General features: G+C 38.7%; 1 protein-coding gene across 9 annotated transcripts in view; it reads left to right on the top strand.

Moving 5' to 3' along the window:
* Window positions 1-17,112, top strand: part of Mbtd1 (mbt domain containing 1) — a 59,144-nt gene that overhangs the window by 3,557 nt on the left and 38,475 nt on the right. For 8 of the 9 annotated variants that reach the window (XM_041664253.1, XM_041664254.1, XM_041664261.1 and 5 more), the window contains one exon: window positions 13,860-14,059. In XM_041664253.1, coding sequence (XP_041520187.1) covers window positions 13,906-14,059 — 154 coding nt within the window. In that variant the 5' untranslated portion in view covers window positions 13,860-13,905. The remainder of the gene's footprint in view (window positions 1-13,859; window positions 14,060-17,112) is intronic. The other variant, XM_041664257.1, reaches the window with a different exon arrangement.

The following is a 17,112-nucleotide window of genomic DNA, read 5'->3' as shown; positions in this document are numbered from 1 at the left end:
ATGAATTTATAATTTCTCTTCTGGCTTTGCTAGAGAGCATAATGAAAAGTTAAAGGCTATAAATCTGCTTGAATAAACCCTGAATGTAAGAAACAGGGGTAGTGATAGTCAGGGGAACACTGTTAGAAGAGGCTTGAGTTGCAATTTTGCCACTGTCAAGCCCTGTGGCCTTGTGGGACAGCATCAGATACCTTGATTTTCTCATAGTTGAAGGGTGGGTATAGAATCATTCGTTGATATCTAATAGAATTTTCTGCAGTAATTGTAATATCATTTATATGTGCTAGCAACTCGCCTTAAGTGTCATTCTCTTCATCTGAAATATGGGGTGAGAATAAAGTCTTAATCTTTTCATAGGGTTTCTGTAAGCCTCCATCCAGAGATGTGATGATCACTTGAAGCACAATCCTAATTAGTCTTAACAGTAAAAACCCTAAGTCAAGTCAGATATTTAGGGTGAAAGATCAAAGAAGCAGAGCGGCCAGCCCCTTCCCACTACGAAGTCTCAGGCTAAATTGGGGAAATCCTGTCTCTAGGAATCCTTAGACTGACTGGGGGGGGGGGGGGGGGAGATCCTGTTTTTACTTGCCTTAAATTCCTGTTTCCACTTCCCTAGTGCTGGATTAAAGGCTGGAGCCACCACCTCCTGGTTCACTCTTGTGCCCCAGGTTGGCCTTGAACTGTGGATCTTCTTCCTCCCAAGTGCTGTGATTGCCTCCGCTGCCTGACCTCTACAGTTAACTAGTGGCTCGCTCCACCCTCTGATTTCCAAGCAAGCTTTATTTGTCTAAACACAAAATACCATACAGTTACTGCACTTAAAAATCGAGTATTTCTATCAGTATCTTCCCAGATCTCCTTTTCATTGTACAATTGCCACCCCTATTATAAAGCTGCTTGTATATAATTTATTTAAAGCATTGTAGCTCAATTATTTGCGCCTACTTCGTAGTCTAGTCTAAGAGCAGACATTTAGTAGATTTTTTATATTTCTGGTGTTTGGCATTGTAATTTAAAGGCTACTTTACTTTTAGACTTTAAATTTTTTAATCTCTTTTGTTATGCATGGGAGAATAACCCCTTGTATACATGTATGTCTCTAACTCAGTATTGGATAGCTTCTATTCATTCAATTTTTATTTATTGCATGTTTGTATTGGAGGGGGCGTGTGCGTGCCATAGCATGTGTGGAGGTCAGAAAATGGCTTAGAACCTTTATCCTTGGATCAAACTCAGGTCATCAAGCTTGGTGGCAAGTTTCTCTCCACCTATCTCACCAGTCATGCCTGTTCCAAATACATTTTTAAAATGCACCGGGGTGTGGCTAAAGGCCTGTGCTTGCTGACATTTGCAGGGCCCTGAGTTTAATCCCTAACATAAATACACACACAAAAATTAAACAGTGGTAATAATCTTTAAGACCCTCTAGGCCACTGTGTTTCCTAATTAATTTTTATAAAGCTATGTTATTAGTTAGCATTTCAGGTTCATACTTAGTTTCATAACTTTTTTCCTGAAGAGCTAACAACCCATTTGTAAGATGTTTTATTACACATTCTTCCTTTGAAGTAAGTTAGATTTTTTTTAAAAAAAAAAAAAGGTAAAGTGAGGTCCAAGTGATTGTGCCATCCAGATTTGTAATACTGATAGAACAATAAATTGGACTCAAAAGTGTAGAATTTGGACCTAATCACTAACCAGATTATGCATTTGGTCCTAGTGTTGTAATGAGACAAGCCAGCAAAGCTAAGTAGCTTTCTAGCTTCTAAATCTCTTAAATTCTCATCTGAACTTAATCACACAAGTTTAATATTTGAGTAAATAGCCAAGTGGTGGTGGCATGTACCTTTAATCTTAGCACTTGGGAAGATTGATGGATGGATCTCTGTGAGTTTGAAGCCAGCCTGGTCTACAGAGGTTCAGTACAGCCAGTGCTAAGCAGAGAAACCCTCTCTCAAAAACAAAATGAAACAAAAAAGATTTGAGAAAACGTCTCATATCTCTGTCTAGGTCATGAATTATTCTTTGTTCAACTTTTCCATGCTTTGCACGCTTCATATCCAACCATTACTTCTTATCCATCTTGATTATCAGCTTGACTGTCAAGGTGTCACAGGCTGTGTTCAAATACCTTTATGTATGTAACAACCTAAATCTCTATCATCCTCACTGTATACTCATTGTGTCGTCACTAGAAGAGGGAGCTTGGTAAGATTCTATGAAGTACATTTCAAATAACTCTCATTATACTATATGGCTGTGATTTTTTTATTAATGATACATAATGTATACCTAGTGTATAAATTAAAGTTCTTTTTAGGTACTTATTGTACGGGAGTACTCGTTGTCTACATAGGGTTCAGAACTATGCTCTCAGTTTCTGCCATTCTTGGGGCAAGGGGGGTCTTAGAAGAAATTCCCATAAAGTGATGCAATGTGTTTGTTCCTTATACAAAAATTTAGTGACAATATTGTTCATAGTCAAAGCTGGATGGAGAAAAGATAAACTAATACGTAGATAAAGTGGAATACTGCTTAGTAATAAAAGGCAATGGACCATTACCATTTGTAGATGTTGTGACAGATGGGTCTCAAATATGCCATGCTGATTGAAAGAAATTAGGCACAGAAAAGTTCATATTTTCTTGACAGAATTTTTGTGTCACCTAAAATGACCTTGTATTTGCAGTCTCCTGCCTCAGTCTCTGGAATGGTGAGCTTACAGGTAGGAATGCACTGCCAGTGGCCAGCTCCTAATCTTAAATTTAGGTTGACCTTCCCTGACCCGAAAAATCTAAAGTCTGAAGTATCCCAAAACTCAAAAACATTTTGAATACCGTGTAACACCACACAGGCAGAAAATTTGACCTAACCTGAAGTGATAGTATACAGTCAAAACGTAGGTGTAGTAGCTGGAGAGAAGGTGGCTTACCAGTGTTGTTAGCTGTTTGGTGACCCACGCCTTTCATCCCAGTCCTCAGGAGGCAAAGAATCTCTGTGAGTTTGAGCCTGGTCTACAAGAGCTAGTTCCAGGACAACCAGGTCCAATCTGAGAAACCCTATCTTGAAAACAAAATTTAAAAAAATCACTGGCTGCTCTTCTAGTAACCTACATGGTTGCTCGCAGCCCCTCTGTCACCTAGTTCCAAGGGATCCAGCACCCTCTTTTGAACTCTACAGGCACCAGAGACACAAGTAGTAGACAGACATTCATGCAAACAAAACACTCATAAAATAAAATCAAAATAAATTCTTAAAAAGGGGGCCAGAAAAGTTGCCATACCTTTAATCCCAGCACTTAGGAGGCAGAGGCAGGAGGATGCTTGGGAGTTCAAGGCCAGTTTAGTTTACTAGCTAGTTCCAGACTAGACAAGGCCACCTGGTGAGACCCTGTCTCCAAAAAAAGAAAAACATAGGTGTAATGAAAATAAGAATACTTCTTATATTTTTGGTGGTGAGCCTAGCCTTTAACCTCTGAGCCATCTCTCCAGGCCCAAAATAAGAATACTTCTATATAAAGACTGGTGCACAGTGATATTCAGCTGTAACACCAACACTTAAAGGAAAAGGCAGAGATTTCAAGGTAAAGTCCAGTTTTAACTATCTAATCTGACTTTGTCTTTCAGGAAGAAGGGGTAAATAATCTAGGTGTGGTGTTCACACCCAAAGTCTAGGAAGATTAGCCCAAGGCCAGCCTGGGCTACAGAGTGAGACCACCTTTGAAACTGCACAGACCTGTAACCCCAGCTATTTTAGAAACTGTAGCAGGGCAAATGAGATCAATGCCTGCTTCTATATTTAAAATTCTTATTCTCCCAAGCATCTTCCCCTCTCCCTCTTTCTCCCCCTCTCTCTCTCTTTTATTGATATTTATTGAGCTCTACACTTTTCTCTTTTCCCCTCCCTGCCTCTCCCCTCCCCTCTCCAACCCTCCCCCAAGGTCCCCATGATCCCAATTTACTCAGGAGATCTTGTCTTTTTATACTTTCTACTTCCCATGTAGATTAGATCTATGTAAGTCTCTCTTAGTGTCCTCATTGTTGTCTAAATTCTCTGGGATTGTGGTTTGTAGGCTAGCTTGCTTTCTGTTTAAAAACCACCTATGAGTGAGTACATGTGATAATTGTTCTTTCTGTGTCTGTGTTACCTCACTCAAAATAATGTTTTCTAGCTCCATCTATTTTCCTGCAAAATTCAAGATGTCGTTATTTTTTTCTGCTGTGTAGTACTCCATTGTGTAAATGTACCACATTTTCCTTATCCATTCTTCAATTGAGGGGCATTTAGGTTGTTTCCAGGTTCTGGCTATGACAAACAAAGCTGCTATAAACATAGTTGAGCACATGTCCTTGTGGTACGATTGAGCATCCTTTGGATATATACTCAAAAGTGGTATTACTGGATCTTGAGGAAGGTTATTTCCTAATTTTCTGAGAAATTGCCACACTGACATCCAAAGGGGTTGTACCAGCTTGCATTCCCACCAGCAATGGAGAAGTGTTCCCTTTTCCCCACAACCTCTCCAGTATAAGTTGTCATCAGTGTTTTTGATATTGGCCATTCTTACATGTGTAAGATGGAATATCAGAGTTGTTTTGATTTGCTCCCAAGCATTTTAAATAAATATTAACCTATACCATATGATATATTCCCTTTTGTGAATTAAAGGCTTCTTCTCTGAAGCATTTAAGACAAAGAATACCCTCTGGACAAGGTGATAACAACTTTAAGCCCAGCAGGTAAATCTCTGAATATGAGGTAAGCCTGGTTTACAGAGTTCCAGGATGACCAGGGTTACAAAAAAACAAAAAACAAACAAAAAAAAAAAAACTGTCTCATTAAAAAAAAAAAAAAAAAAGATAAGGAATTCTCAGCCTGCATTTATAAAAACAGAACTCTAGAACAAAAGTAGAAATTGATAGGAAAGGTACATGAGAGCTTTTCAGATTAGACAGGAAGTCTTGAACTCTTATTACACATTCAAAAGTGTGTCTTTCATTAGTAAAAGGCTTCATGGGGGTTTAGAGGAAAATACGATTATAAATATCTGTTGTTGTTGTTGTTGTTTGGGGGGGTTGGATTTTTTTCTTTGGTTTTGGTTTTTTGAGGCAGGGTTTCTCTGTGTAATAGCCCTGACTGTCTTGGAACTCACTTTGTACAGAGATCCGCCTGCCTCTGACTTCCAAGTGCTGGGATTAAAGACCTGTGCCACCAAGCCTAGCTTCAAATTACAATTTTTAAAATTCAGTTGTGTGTTTATGTACATACATATTCACAAATGTGTGCCTTATATGGGGGTCAGAGGACAACTTTGTGATATCAGTTCTCTCCTATGTTATGTCAAGCTCAGGTCCTCAGGCTTGCATTGTAAATACTTTGACCCACCAAGACGTAGCACTCTAAAAAGTGCTAAATTATCGTAATCCTAATCTGTAGGTTGCAGCTCAGAGCAGGGAGGAGAGGAACACTGATAACCCTAAGCACATCAATAAAAATAAATTACTAGCTCAAATAAGAACAAAATAAATACAAAGGTAGAAAGTAGAAGTATTCCCAATGCTACATTAGTATGCAAAATGAAGAAAAACATAATTGTTTTTATAATGCAGGAATAACACATAACTTCTAAATTGATAAAGATAGTACAAAGAAATAAAAAGTGCTGATGAGGCATGAATATGATTGTAAACCTTGAATATGTAGTCTCTGGTTTTTAAGGAAATAACATGTTTCCATATTTAGAAATATGTGTAACTTAACATATTACTTGGTCTAAAGGCCTGTAAACACCTTTTCTAATAAAAACATTGAAAAAGCAAGAATGGATCCATAGGTGATTTATTAACATTTTGTCTTAATAATAAATAGGCACCTTACACAGTATTAAATGACTAACTAGGTTTGACTATAGACAGTCATGAAGTAGTCTCTAAATGAAAGAGAAATAGCCAGACTCATGGAAATACATACCTGTTAATCCAGTACTTGTATGGTGGCACAGGAAGATTGAGAGTTAAAAGCCAGCCTCAACTAGTTAGAGACACTACCTGAAACAAATAAATATGCACCTTAATCTTAAAGCCAGCATTTTAATAAAAATGATCCAGAGCAAAGTAAGTTTTCTCACTGTCTCTTTTGTTTAATGGTATGCTGAAAGTATGAGCCCATAAACAGAAAAGGAGAAATAAAGGGGTAACAATGGAGAAAGAAGAAATAAAAGTTTCTTTCGTGGTAATGTGATGGTTTAATATGAAAAGCCCTAGAAAATTAATAGCAAAACTATCTTAACATAATTGGACAAGATAGAATATAAAATAATAAGTTTCCATGCACTGCCAAAACACACAGTTACTGTCAGTAGAACTTTGCCATTGTGGTAGACACTTGTTCTCCATGCAGAGCAGAGATGGGAGGACCAGGAGGACACCCCCATCCTCCTGGGAATTCAAAGCCAGCCTGGATTTACAAGACAAAACGCCTTGTCAAAAACAAAGAAAGGGCAGGCAGTGGTTTTGCTTGCCTTGAATCCCCACAGCCAAAAGCAGGAAGGAGCTCTGAATTCCTGGTCTACAAAGAAAGTTCTAGGACAACAAGGGCAACACAGAGAAACCCTGTCTCGAAAAAAAGGAAAGGCAGAACCTTACCACATGAAAGACTGATGAAACACAGTCATGTGCACCATAACAGTATTCTATTCAATCAGCTCCGTGTACGACATGAGATATTATGCTGCTGAAGAATTCCTATTGCCTGGTACCAGCATAGCTGTAGCTGAAACAGTATAGTGCAGGCAGCACTGTGTGCCTCTGGTAATGTTGGTATCAACAAACCTATGCTGCTAGTCCTAGCAAAGTAGCACATGTGAGTATATATAGTACATAGTGCTTGCTATTTAATTACGGGTTTCGGGTTCGTGTGTTTGTACTCTTTGCAGACTGGGGGTTGCTAATTAGATTGTTTGCAGTATGGGACTGTTAGACCATTTCTGTCTGTTTTTATATGGATGTTTTGATGCCATTTCTCGTGTGTTAAATACCTAGGAGTGTGGGGATAACATGTATAGAGTTACATTTTTTTCAATTCATCTTGATCTGGCTTACTCTGTCAGTGGACAAATTTATTAAGGGGGTGTGGTGGGGGAGAAAATTATTAGGAATATAAAATGACCCATTGCAAAAACAGTTTCCTAAAAAGTTAACTCTATACATGCTATCCCCACACTCCTGTATTAAAAACCCAGCATCTCATATCTCAACATAGGATAGTTTGACTGGTTACCCCCCACCTTTTTTGGAAACAGGGTCTCCCTATATAGACCTGGGAACTTACTACGTAGATCCAGGCTGGCCTTGAACTCAAAGATTTGCCTTCTTCCTTAGAGCTGGTATCAAAGGCACTCACAGGTCAACCAGACCTTCATACTTTCTTTTGTTTATATATCTTTTGAATTTTTAGTCAAAACCTTTTCTCCCCACGGTTGTTTGTAGTTAGTATGGGTTTATATGCAAATCTTGCTTTCATAAAAAAGTTTATGAAACTTTTTAGCATGGAATTAAAAAAAATCTGATTAACCCCAGAACTAATCAGGCAGAAATAGATTTTATGAGTTCAAGGCCAACTTATTCTACAAAGTGAGTTTAAACCAGTCAAAGCTGCATAGTAAGACCCTTTCTTGGTGGGTGGTGTGATAAAATGTACCAAGTTATTTATTTTTTTAATATTGGAGATCAAACTCAGGGTCTTGGGCATGGTGAGTATACATTCACTGGATCAGCATTCCCTTTATCTCTATGAGTCAACATCAGAAAAAAATTACCTAAATTGTAATGTAGAAAAATTCACCTCCATTTTCTCCTCATGTTTGTACAGTTTCTCTCTATCTTTAAGTCTCTGAGTCATTTCGACTTCATTCTCATGAGTGGTGAGAAGGATCTATCATGTTTTTAAGTGGTTACCTAACTGCTGTAACATCATTATGAAATCTTGCCTCTGATTTGAAATACCACTTGTAAGTACTAGGTTTCTATCATGTACTTCTATGTTTGTGAACTTTACCCTATAGTCATTTGTCACTAATGACAGGGCTATGCTCTGGAAGTTCCAAGAAGGGTCTGTTCACTCCCTCAGAGTTAGCAGTTAATTCAACTCTGGGCAAATCCTGCCTTTTCAACATTTAAAAGTACTAGAATTGAAAAATACTTTTTAATTTTGTTTGTCAAAAATTATCACATACTAAACTAGATGTGAGATTACTATAAAGAATGGTATTAGCTATGGTGGTCTATACCTTTAATCCCAGCACCCGGGAGGCAGAGACAGGCGAATCTCTGTGAATTCAATACTAACCTAGTCTACATAGTAAGATCCAGAACAGTCAGAGCTACACAGAGAAACCCTGTCTCAAACAAACAAACCTTTAAAAAATATCTGCATGTTACTGTCCTGAGGAAAGGATGAGAAAACTAGACTAGACCTTTACCTTCAGAATTAATATCACCAGTGAGGTGCCATTAGGTGCCATCCTGTGCCTCAAGATGCAGTATTTTGTAAACAAGCAGTGTATAACTTAATGAAGACATACCAGCTAAACCCCAAACTGGAAAGAAAATCCTATTAAAAACGGAAGAACTGTGTTCTCAAAAATAAATAACTAAATAAACTTCCAAAGACATTATTAAGTCAGTCAGAATATGGATAATGGATTAGCAATTAGTGTCCTAATGGCTAGGTTTGTTTCTGGAGGTGGTGATATAGTTGTTTGTTTTTGTTATTTGAGTTATTTTTTATTTAAATTTTTTTTTGCGTAACTCGTCAGCATGGAACTTGCTGTGTATGTACCCCATGCTGACTTCAAACTCAGATTCCTCCTGCTTCAGCTTCCCAAATGCTAGATTGGGCCTGACAGAAAAGTACAACATTATTAATAAATTATTAATAAATTTCCTAAGCTGAAAAACATAGTGTAGGTATGAAAGAATGTTTTTATTCTTAGGGGTAGTATATGTGGTTTAAACTATGTATTCAGAGAGAAGAACAAATAAATGGGCAAAATGTTACCAGTAAATTTGAGCGCACAGGCATTTGTTGTGCAGTTCTTTCAGTCTTCCTGAAAGTATGACATTTCTTTCCAAAGAAGTGTAAAGGACTATACTGACAGATCATTTTCATCCATCTGTTTAACAAAAATGAGAATATATTCCCTGGGATAGCATTCTAGATATTGCTGGAACAAAAACAGATCTGGTCAATTTTTTTTTTTTAAGGGACTTTACTATGTTTCAGTCTTTCGCAACTAACTGTGTTATATACTAGCTGTTTACTTTCCATAATATAAAACATATAGATAAGTTTATTGGAGCATACAAAATATTAAAAACTAGATATTTTTACAAAGAAAGGAATGATATATATTCTATGTAGATTATCATTTATGAAATTTTGTATTTAAGAAAGAAAGGAGGGGCTGGAGAGATGCCCCTATTGATAAAGAGCTTGCATTGCAAAAGAAGGCCTGAGTTTGGATCCCCACCTCAGTGTAAAAAGCCAAGCATGGTAATGGACGCCTGTAGTGCAAATTCTAATTGGTCTTAATAATAAAAACCTGGAGTCAGATCTCAGGGTAAATGCTGAAAGATCAGAGAAGTAAAGGTGACTTTTTATCTCTACAGAGACCTCAGACCTAAGGAGGCAAGATCCTGTCTCTTCCCACCTTACATTCTTCTCTCTGCCTAGCCATGTCACTTCCTGTCTCTACCTTCCTAGTGCTGGGATTAAAATGTGAGCCACCACTGCTTGCCTCTTTCTCTTTTAGACTGATGCAATTTTGTGTAGTCAAGGGTGACCTTGAATTCACAGATATCCCCTGCCTCTGTCTTGGGAGTATTAAAATTAAAGGTGTGCACCACCACTGTCTGGCCTCTATGGCTAACTAGTGGCTAACTCCGCACTCTTTATTTTCAGGCAAGCTTTATTTGTTATAACACAAACAAAATACCACCACAGACTCGTGTAATCTCAGCACTAAGGAAGGTAAAGAACAGCAGATTCCTAGAGCTCTCTGGACAGCCACTTTACCTGAATCAGTTAGTGAGAGATAGCATGTCAACAAATAGGGTGGAGAGGAATTGAGGAGGACACCTCCTCACAAATTTTCCTTGTGATTCATGCATGTTCACATACATAAACAAAAACATATGGATATACCACACACATACCAAATAAAAGGCTTGAATAAGTTGATTTTTCTCTCAGGACACCCTTCTCTCTTTGAAAGAAAGATGCATATAGACTGGCAAGAGAAGGAAAAGTCTTTAGGGGGTAAATTAAGGATTGGAAGTAAAAGTATAGATTCATGATTACCTTAAATGTGCTTGTGTATATACTTCTGTGTTATATATATGTGTGTATAGATTCCTACTTGGATTCCTGAAGGGGCTCAAAAGTGAAGGTGGTAGTGGTGTTTGAAGAGACAGAGTCTAGGATTCATCCTTAAGAATGATAGTGAACATTTTTTCCTCCCAAATGCTGGGATTACAGACATGTGACACAACCCAGTTTATGCTTTGCTAAGGATCAGTCAAACCCAGGGTTTCAGTCTTCCTAAGCAAGCACTCTACCAGCTAGGCTACAACTCCTATCCATTTTCTGTTTTGTTTTTGGTTTTTTTGAGAGCGAGAGAATTTTTTTTTCTTGCTTTTTGATTTATGTCTTTTCAAGACAGGGTTTCTTTGTGTAGCCTCAGCTGTCCTGCAACTCAAACTCAGAGATCCACCTACCTCTGCAAGAATTAAAGTCAGTTTGTTCATTTTATGTGTGCTGCATATATAAATGCACCATGTATATCCTTGGTGCCTGTGGAGGTCAGAAGGCGGCACTGGATCCCCTACAGCTGGAGTTACAGATGGCTGTGAACCACTTGGTGGGTTCTTTTTTTGGTTTTTCGAGACAGGGTTTCTCTGTGGTTGCATGCCCTCAAACTCACAGAGATCCATTTGCCTCTTCAATCACACACATATACACACTCTCACACCACTCTATACCCCAACCTATTCCCAATGCTGAAATTAAAGCATGAGCCACTATGCCCAACTCATTATCCTTTATCTTGATCCTTCTTCTGCCTGTTTCAACAGAAGATATTCAAGGGTCACCCTTTGTTTCTTACCTCATGTTGTGTGACACTATTCCTGGGGAGACATGAGCAAATGCCTGCTTGCCTCAGATAGGCACTGGTGACAAATCAAAGTAAGGATACCACCGAATTCCAACTTGGTGAGTCAGTTAGTTTTATTGGGGTTACTTGGGTATGGGGTTAGGGATTACTTAGAAGGAACAGAAACGGCTCAATGACAGCTGCGTCACCAAAGCCTACCCCAGCATAGGTAACAGCTCACAAAAACTGGAAACCTGGAGAATACTACACAAACTACATGTAGCCCAGCTGGTCTCTTGCCTCTTCCAGACAGTGTCTCTCAGCAATTCGTAGTACTTATATGCTTAGGGAGGGGGCATCTAGCGTATCTGGTCAGTTTCAGGGACTTCCTGCAGCCTTGAGTTGCTTACTTCCTGAGCTTAAGGAGTTTCCCTGAAAGATGACATTTTACCCCATTTAGAACATCCTGTGTCTTAACAGGCTTCCTTCCTAAAGAAAGACCTTATCTCCAGATGAACGTACTATGCAGCACTTCACTGAGGATGGTATCACCATTGAATATGCTATCAGCTCCATCTTAGTTACTCTGTTGCCCATAACTGCTCCATTTCTCAGTCTATGACACCATTTATGAGAACCGTGTCTGCTGTACACAGTTACAGTGAGGTACACGTGTGTTTGATAAGTAGTTGCTGGTAACTAAGAAAAAATTTGAGTTCTCAAGTAATATTGGCAGGTTGGTCAGAATTCTGTGTTCATAGTACCACACTATCAAATAAAGATTAGCCTATTCCCTACCAGTCTGATTTCTCCTTTAAATATTCCAATAGTATCAAAGTTTGATTCTTTGAAGATAGATTTGATTTATAAAACTATCCAAAAGTTGCTCAGAACAACAGACGAGTGCTATAAAGGAGCTGGGAGTTACTTTTATTGATGCATGCAAAATTTTCCAAGGGATGCTCCTAAGTCAGTATTTTTGAGGTTACATGAGGTGATCTGAGAAACCAAGTTGGGTACCAAAGACACACCTGTGTAATCTCAGCCACTCGGGCTGTCGGGAGGATTGAGGCCAGCTTTACAAGCAAACTTTGTCTCAAAATAATGTAGTGATTCTTTAGTGCCCATAGGCAGTCAAGGCTGCATCACAAACTGGTATCTAAAGTTCATAATGTATGAGAGATTCCCACATGGTGTTAGTTTTGAAGGCATGAAGGCGTCATAGAGAGCAGCACTATATTTGATAAAAATGTGAAGAGTAGATACCTTTTCTTGTAATTTTAGTAAAAACATTTGAGTATTTCCTCCCTTGATATATTTGTCATGTATAACATTTATTGTATTTTTATGTATTCCCTCAATTCCTAGATTTTTAGGATTTATACCATGAATAAATCTTGGGATTTTTGTGGAGTAAAACAAGAGTCTTAATTCGTTGCATATCTTAAGATGACCATCTGATTTCTACCAGTGAATCCATTTATGAGATATATTGTAATTATTGATTTATATATGTTGAACTCCTTTGTATACCAAGAATAAACTAAGTTTATCATGAAAAAAAAAATAAGGTAGTGATGAGGCTAACAGGCCTGCTTAGCCCCGGAAATAATAACACAGAAACTGTATTCATTTAAACACTGCCTGGCCCATTATCTCTATCCTCTTACTGGCTAACTCACATCTTGATTAACCCATTTCTATTAATCTGTGATTACCACGATGTCGTGGCTTACTGGGAAGATTCTAACCTACATCCATCTCGAGTCAGAGAGCCGTGGTGTCTGCCACACTGCCTTCTACCCAGCATCCTGTTCTGTCTACTCCGCCTACCTAATTTTCTGCCCTATCAAAAAGCCAAGGCAGTTTCTTTATTTAACCAATGAAATCAACACAAAAAAGAAGATCCTCCTACATCAAAATAAGAAACAGGGCTGGAAAGATGACTCAGTGGTTGACACTCTTCCAGAGGACACGGGTTCAGGTCCCATCACCCACATGGCAGCTCTTAAGTGTCCATATAACTCAGTTCCAGGGGATCTAACAACCAGGCACACAATTGGTACACAGACATACATGCAGACAAAAACATAAACACACATTTATTTTTTTAAGAAATTTAGAATTTAGATTAAAAAGGCAAATTAAGAAATACTGTTTGCATTTCTTTCTTGTTTTGTTTTTCAAGACAGAATTTCTCTGTGTAACAGCCATAACTGTCCTGGAACTCAGAGATTCACCTGCCTCTGCGTCCCTGCTCCACAACCACCCAACTATATCTCGTTTTTTTTAAAAGACTGGATCTGGTGTGATTTTTTTTTTTTTTTTGAGGGGAAGCGGGACATGCCTCGTTAAATACACAACTCATTACATCAATCTCAGTTCTCTTATTATTAAATTTGCAAACTAGTTTGTGTCTCATAGTAGAGAAGTTCATTTTGCCACAGTATTTCATATTTCATTAAAAGATAATGTTGTCTGCTAGGCCTGCACTTATAATCCCAGCAGCTGGAGAGACTGAAGTTGGAGAATCACCTGAGTTTGAGGCCAACCCGAGCTGTTACAAAGACCCTATCCCAATGAGCAAACAAAAATTTCTGTTCTCAGTTCTAGATTTCATTTGTCAAGTCTCACTTAACTTGTATTAAAGGCTTGTAAAGAGCTATATGTGAGCACTTTGTCATATGTCACTGATTTCTTTACAAAGACAGAACATTCTTCACAATCCAAAAGAAAAAGAAGATTCGTTCGGGATGTTTGACGGCTATGATAGCTGCAGTGAGGACACAAGTAGCAGCTCCAGCTCCGAAGAGAGTGAAGAAGAAGTTGCTCCTTTACCTTCCAATCTCCCAATTATCAAAAACAATGGACAAGTCTACACATACCCAGATGGTAAATCTGGCATGGGTGAGTGTCTACACATCTACCTGCTACATGACTTTCTATTTGAGGGTGTTTTCATTTCATATTTGGTTTTTTTGTTTGTTTGTTTTAGGTTGGTTTAGTTATTTTATTTTTAGATAGTGTCTTGCTATGTAAGGCAGACTGGTGGGATTATAAACAGTGGCACCATACCTGGCCTCTCCTTTAGGATTATTTGAAGATATGAATTCCAGATAAGATCACTGAGTTTATCTCTGCCATCCTCCATTCTAGTGGGAAGCAAATAGAAAAAAATCAAAATCAGTCTATTATAAGATATAAATTCTGTTAATGACTGTCCCTATAGAGCTGAAAGTGAGAAGGATCATAGTGTTTTTAGAAACACTGAGATAGGATAGGGCTTCTCTGCGATGGTTCATCAAGATTGGGGGGAGCAGCGGGGCAGTTGAGGGTTTCAGAACAGGTTGCACTGTGAGTCACAGGCTGGCCTACACTTGCCTCACTTGCCTCACCATGCCCAGTTCATAAGTTACCACCTCCAGTAATAAGGTATAGCCTGATCAACAGAGAGAGTTCTAAGACAACCCTGTCTCAAAACAAAAAGAAAAAAAAATCACCTCCAACAAATGGCTGTGATGGGATCAAAAGATAGTTCAGCCTTGCTGTCTTCTTCAGGGCACTGTGGCTAAGTCACTGGTTTTTTCTGAAATAATACTGAATTTCAGTTCATAGATACTTAGCATTTTTTCTTTTAAATTGAGAGGTGGAGATAGAAAGGTAGAGGTGCACATGCCATAGTGCACTAGGAGAGGTCAGAAAGACAACTTTGTGTAGTTGGTTCTCTTCCACCCTTCAGGTTGCCGCACTTGCTTGACTAGTGCCTTTATCGACGTAGCCAGCTCACTGGTTGCTGTTGCCTTTGTTTGTTTGGGTTTTATTTTTGTTTTTCGATACAGGGTTTCACTATGTAATCCTGGAACTCACTCTGCATAGACCAGGCTGGCCTTGAACTCAGAGATCCACCTGCCTCTGCCTGTCAAGTGCTAGGATTATAGGCACAGCAACACCACTGCCTGGCTGTTTGTTGTTTTATGGCATATGTAAACCAACCTAAACCAATCTTGGGTCTTTGAATCTCCCTTGGAAGCCTCTTTCTTACTAACTTTTGATTGTAGAAATTTTTAATTCTGTCATCTAATGTTGGATGCTATGTCAATTTTTCAGCTGTGTATCATTTACAGATGTGATAATCCTATTTTATACATCCTATAGTCTTTCAGCTAAGAAGCCGAAAATGAATGGTAGAGCCTGGTACAGAGTTCTACAAACCATATAAAAAAAATGTACTTAGCTAAAAGTGGCTGCAGTGGTAATACTTGAACAGACAAAGGCAGAAAGATCGACGTGGACTACACAGGGAGGCTATCCCAGAAACAAATTTTTTATAAAAATCAGCTTCACTGTTTAAGGCAATAGCTCAGTCAGTAAAGTGCATGCTATGTATCCATGAGGACCTTGTTTGATCTCTAGATGACTGTAAAAAAGCGGGCAGTGGTGGCACACGCCTTTAATCCCAGCACTTGGGAGGTAGAGGCAGGCAGATCTCTGTAAGTTCGAGACCAGCCTGGTCTACAAGAGCTAGTTCCAGAACAGGCTCCAAAACCACAGAGAAACCCTGTCTCGAAAAACCAAAAAAAAAAAAAAAAAAACGCAAATCTCATCGTGTTCATCTTTGAGCCAGACTGTCTCAAAGAAACAAAGTAGATGGCATCTAAGGAACAACAGCTGAAATTGACCCCTGGCTTACACACACACACATACACAGGCCATAGGCATGCACGTGCGTGTGCACACATATACACATACACGTATGCATAATTCTTACACTAGCACAAAATTTTATTTATCAACACCCATTAGGATCATCTGTGGTAATTTATTCAATAATCCCAGCTCTTGATAGGCTGCAGCAGGCAGATTGAGAGGTTGAGGCCAGCCTGGTCTACATAATGAGACTTTGTCTAGGGAACAAAACAAAACAAAAGGATTGGCCAGTCAATTAAAATGTGATGTGCCTAGAACCAGGGATGATGGTGCACTCCTTTAATCCCAGCACTCTGGAGATAGGCAGGAGGATCTCTGTGAGGTCTATCTAGACCAACCTGGCCTACATAACAAGTCCCATGACAGTCAAGACTTGATCCTGTCTCAAAAACCAAAAAGGGGGAAAAAAATGTACCTAGGTAAAAATAGATGTGTGGCTCAGCAGTAAAGTTCTTTCTTTGCATGGAAAAATGCTATGTTAAATCTAGCACCACAAACCAGAAAAGAAGGATTTCCTAGGTGTGTTCTACTCCATCTGACATTTCTCAGTCATGATCGACAAAGCTATATGAAAACTTTTGTCAGAAATACTGAACTTGATATGGTGGTATACACCTTTACTCTCAGCACTTGGAAAGCAGAGGCAGGCAGATATCTGTGAGTTTAAGGCCAGCCTAGAATACATAGTGAATTCCAACCCAACCAGGGCTACATAGTGAGACCCTGTCTCAAGTGGGGGGGGAAAGAGCTTTATTCCTATTTCTACATATTCTTGCTATGGGTGATATCATACCAGTGTGGAAATCTTACCACAAAAGAGCACTGTAGTTGTTGACGTTGTATAATTCTTGTCAAGGATTCATTATCCACTTGACTAGTTTGGTTTTGTTGAGAGACAGGGTCTCACTGTAAACCAGGCTGGCCTGGAACTCACTGTGGAGACAGGGCCTGCTTTGCCTTCTAAGTATTAGGAACAAAACAGTGTGCCACTACAGCAGACTTTTTTTTAAATGTAGGTAATTGCAAATCTTTTAATGACATATAATTTATACAAACCATTTTTTATGGACACCCCATATTCATTGCCAGTTCCTTGTATTTTTAGTGTTTTGTCTTGTTTCCATTTCTCGAGGATATATAAGTGCTGGTTACACTTTAAACCATTTGGGTGGAACATTAACCTGTGGGTTTTTTTTTTTTTGTTTTTTTTTTTTTTTGGTTTTTCGAGACAGGGTTTCTTTGTGGCTTTGGAG

The sequence above is a fragment of the Microtus oregoni genome, unplaced genomic scaffold (genome assembly GCF_018167655.1).
Source record: "Microtus oregoni isolate MIOR12 unplaced genomic scaffold, Mior012 000015F_ref0000493, whole genome shotgun sequence".
NCBI lineage: Eukaryota > Metazoa > Chordata > Mammalia > Rodentia > Cricetidae > Microtus > Microtus oregoni.
The sequence above is the reverse complement of the archived record's forward strand: the minus strand, read 5'-3'. Positions and strand labels throughout refer to the sequence as shown.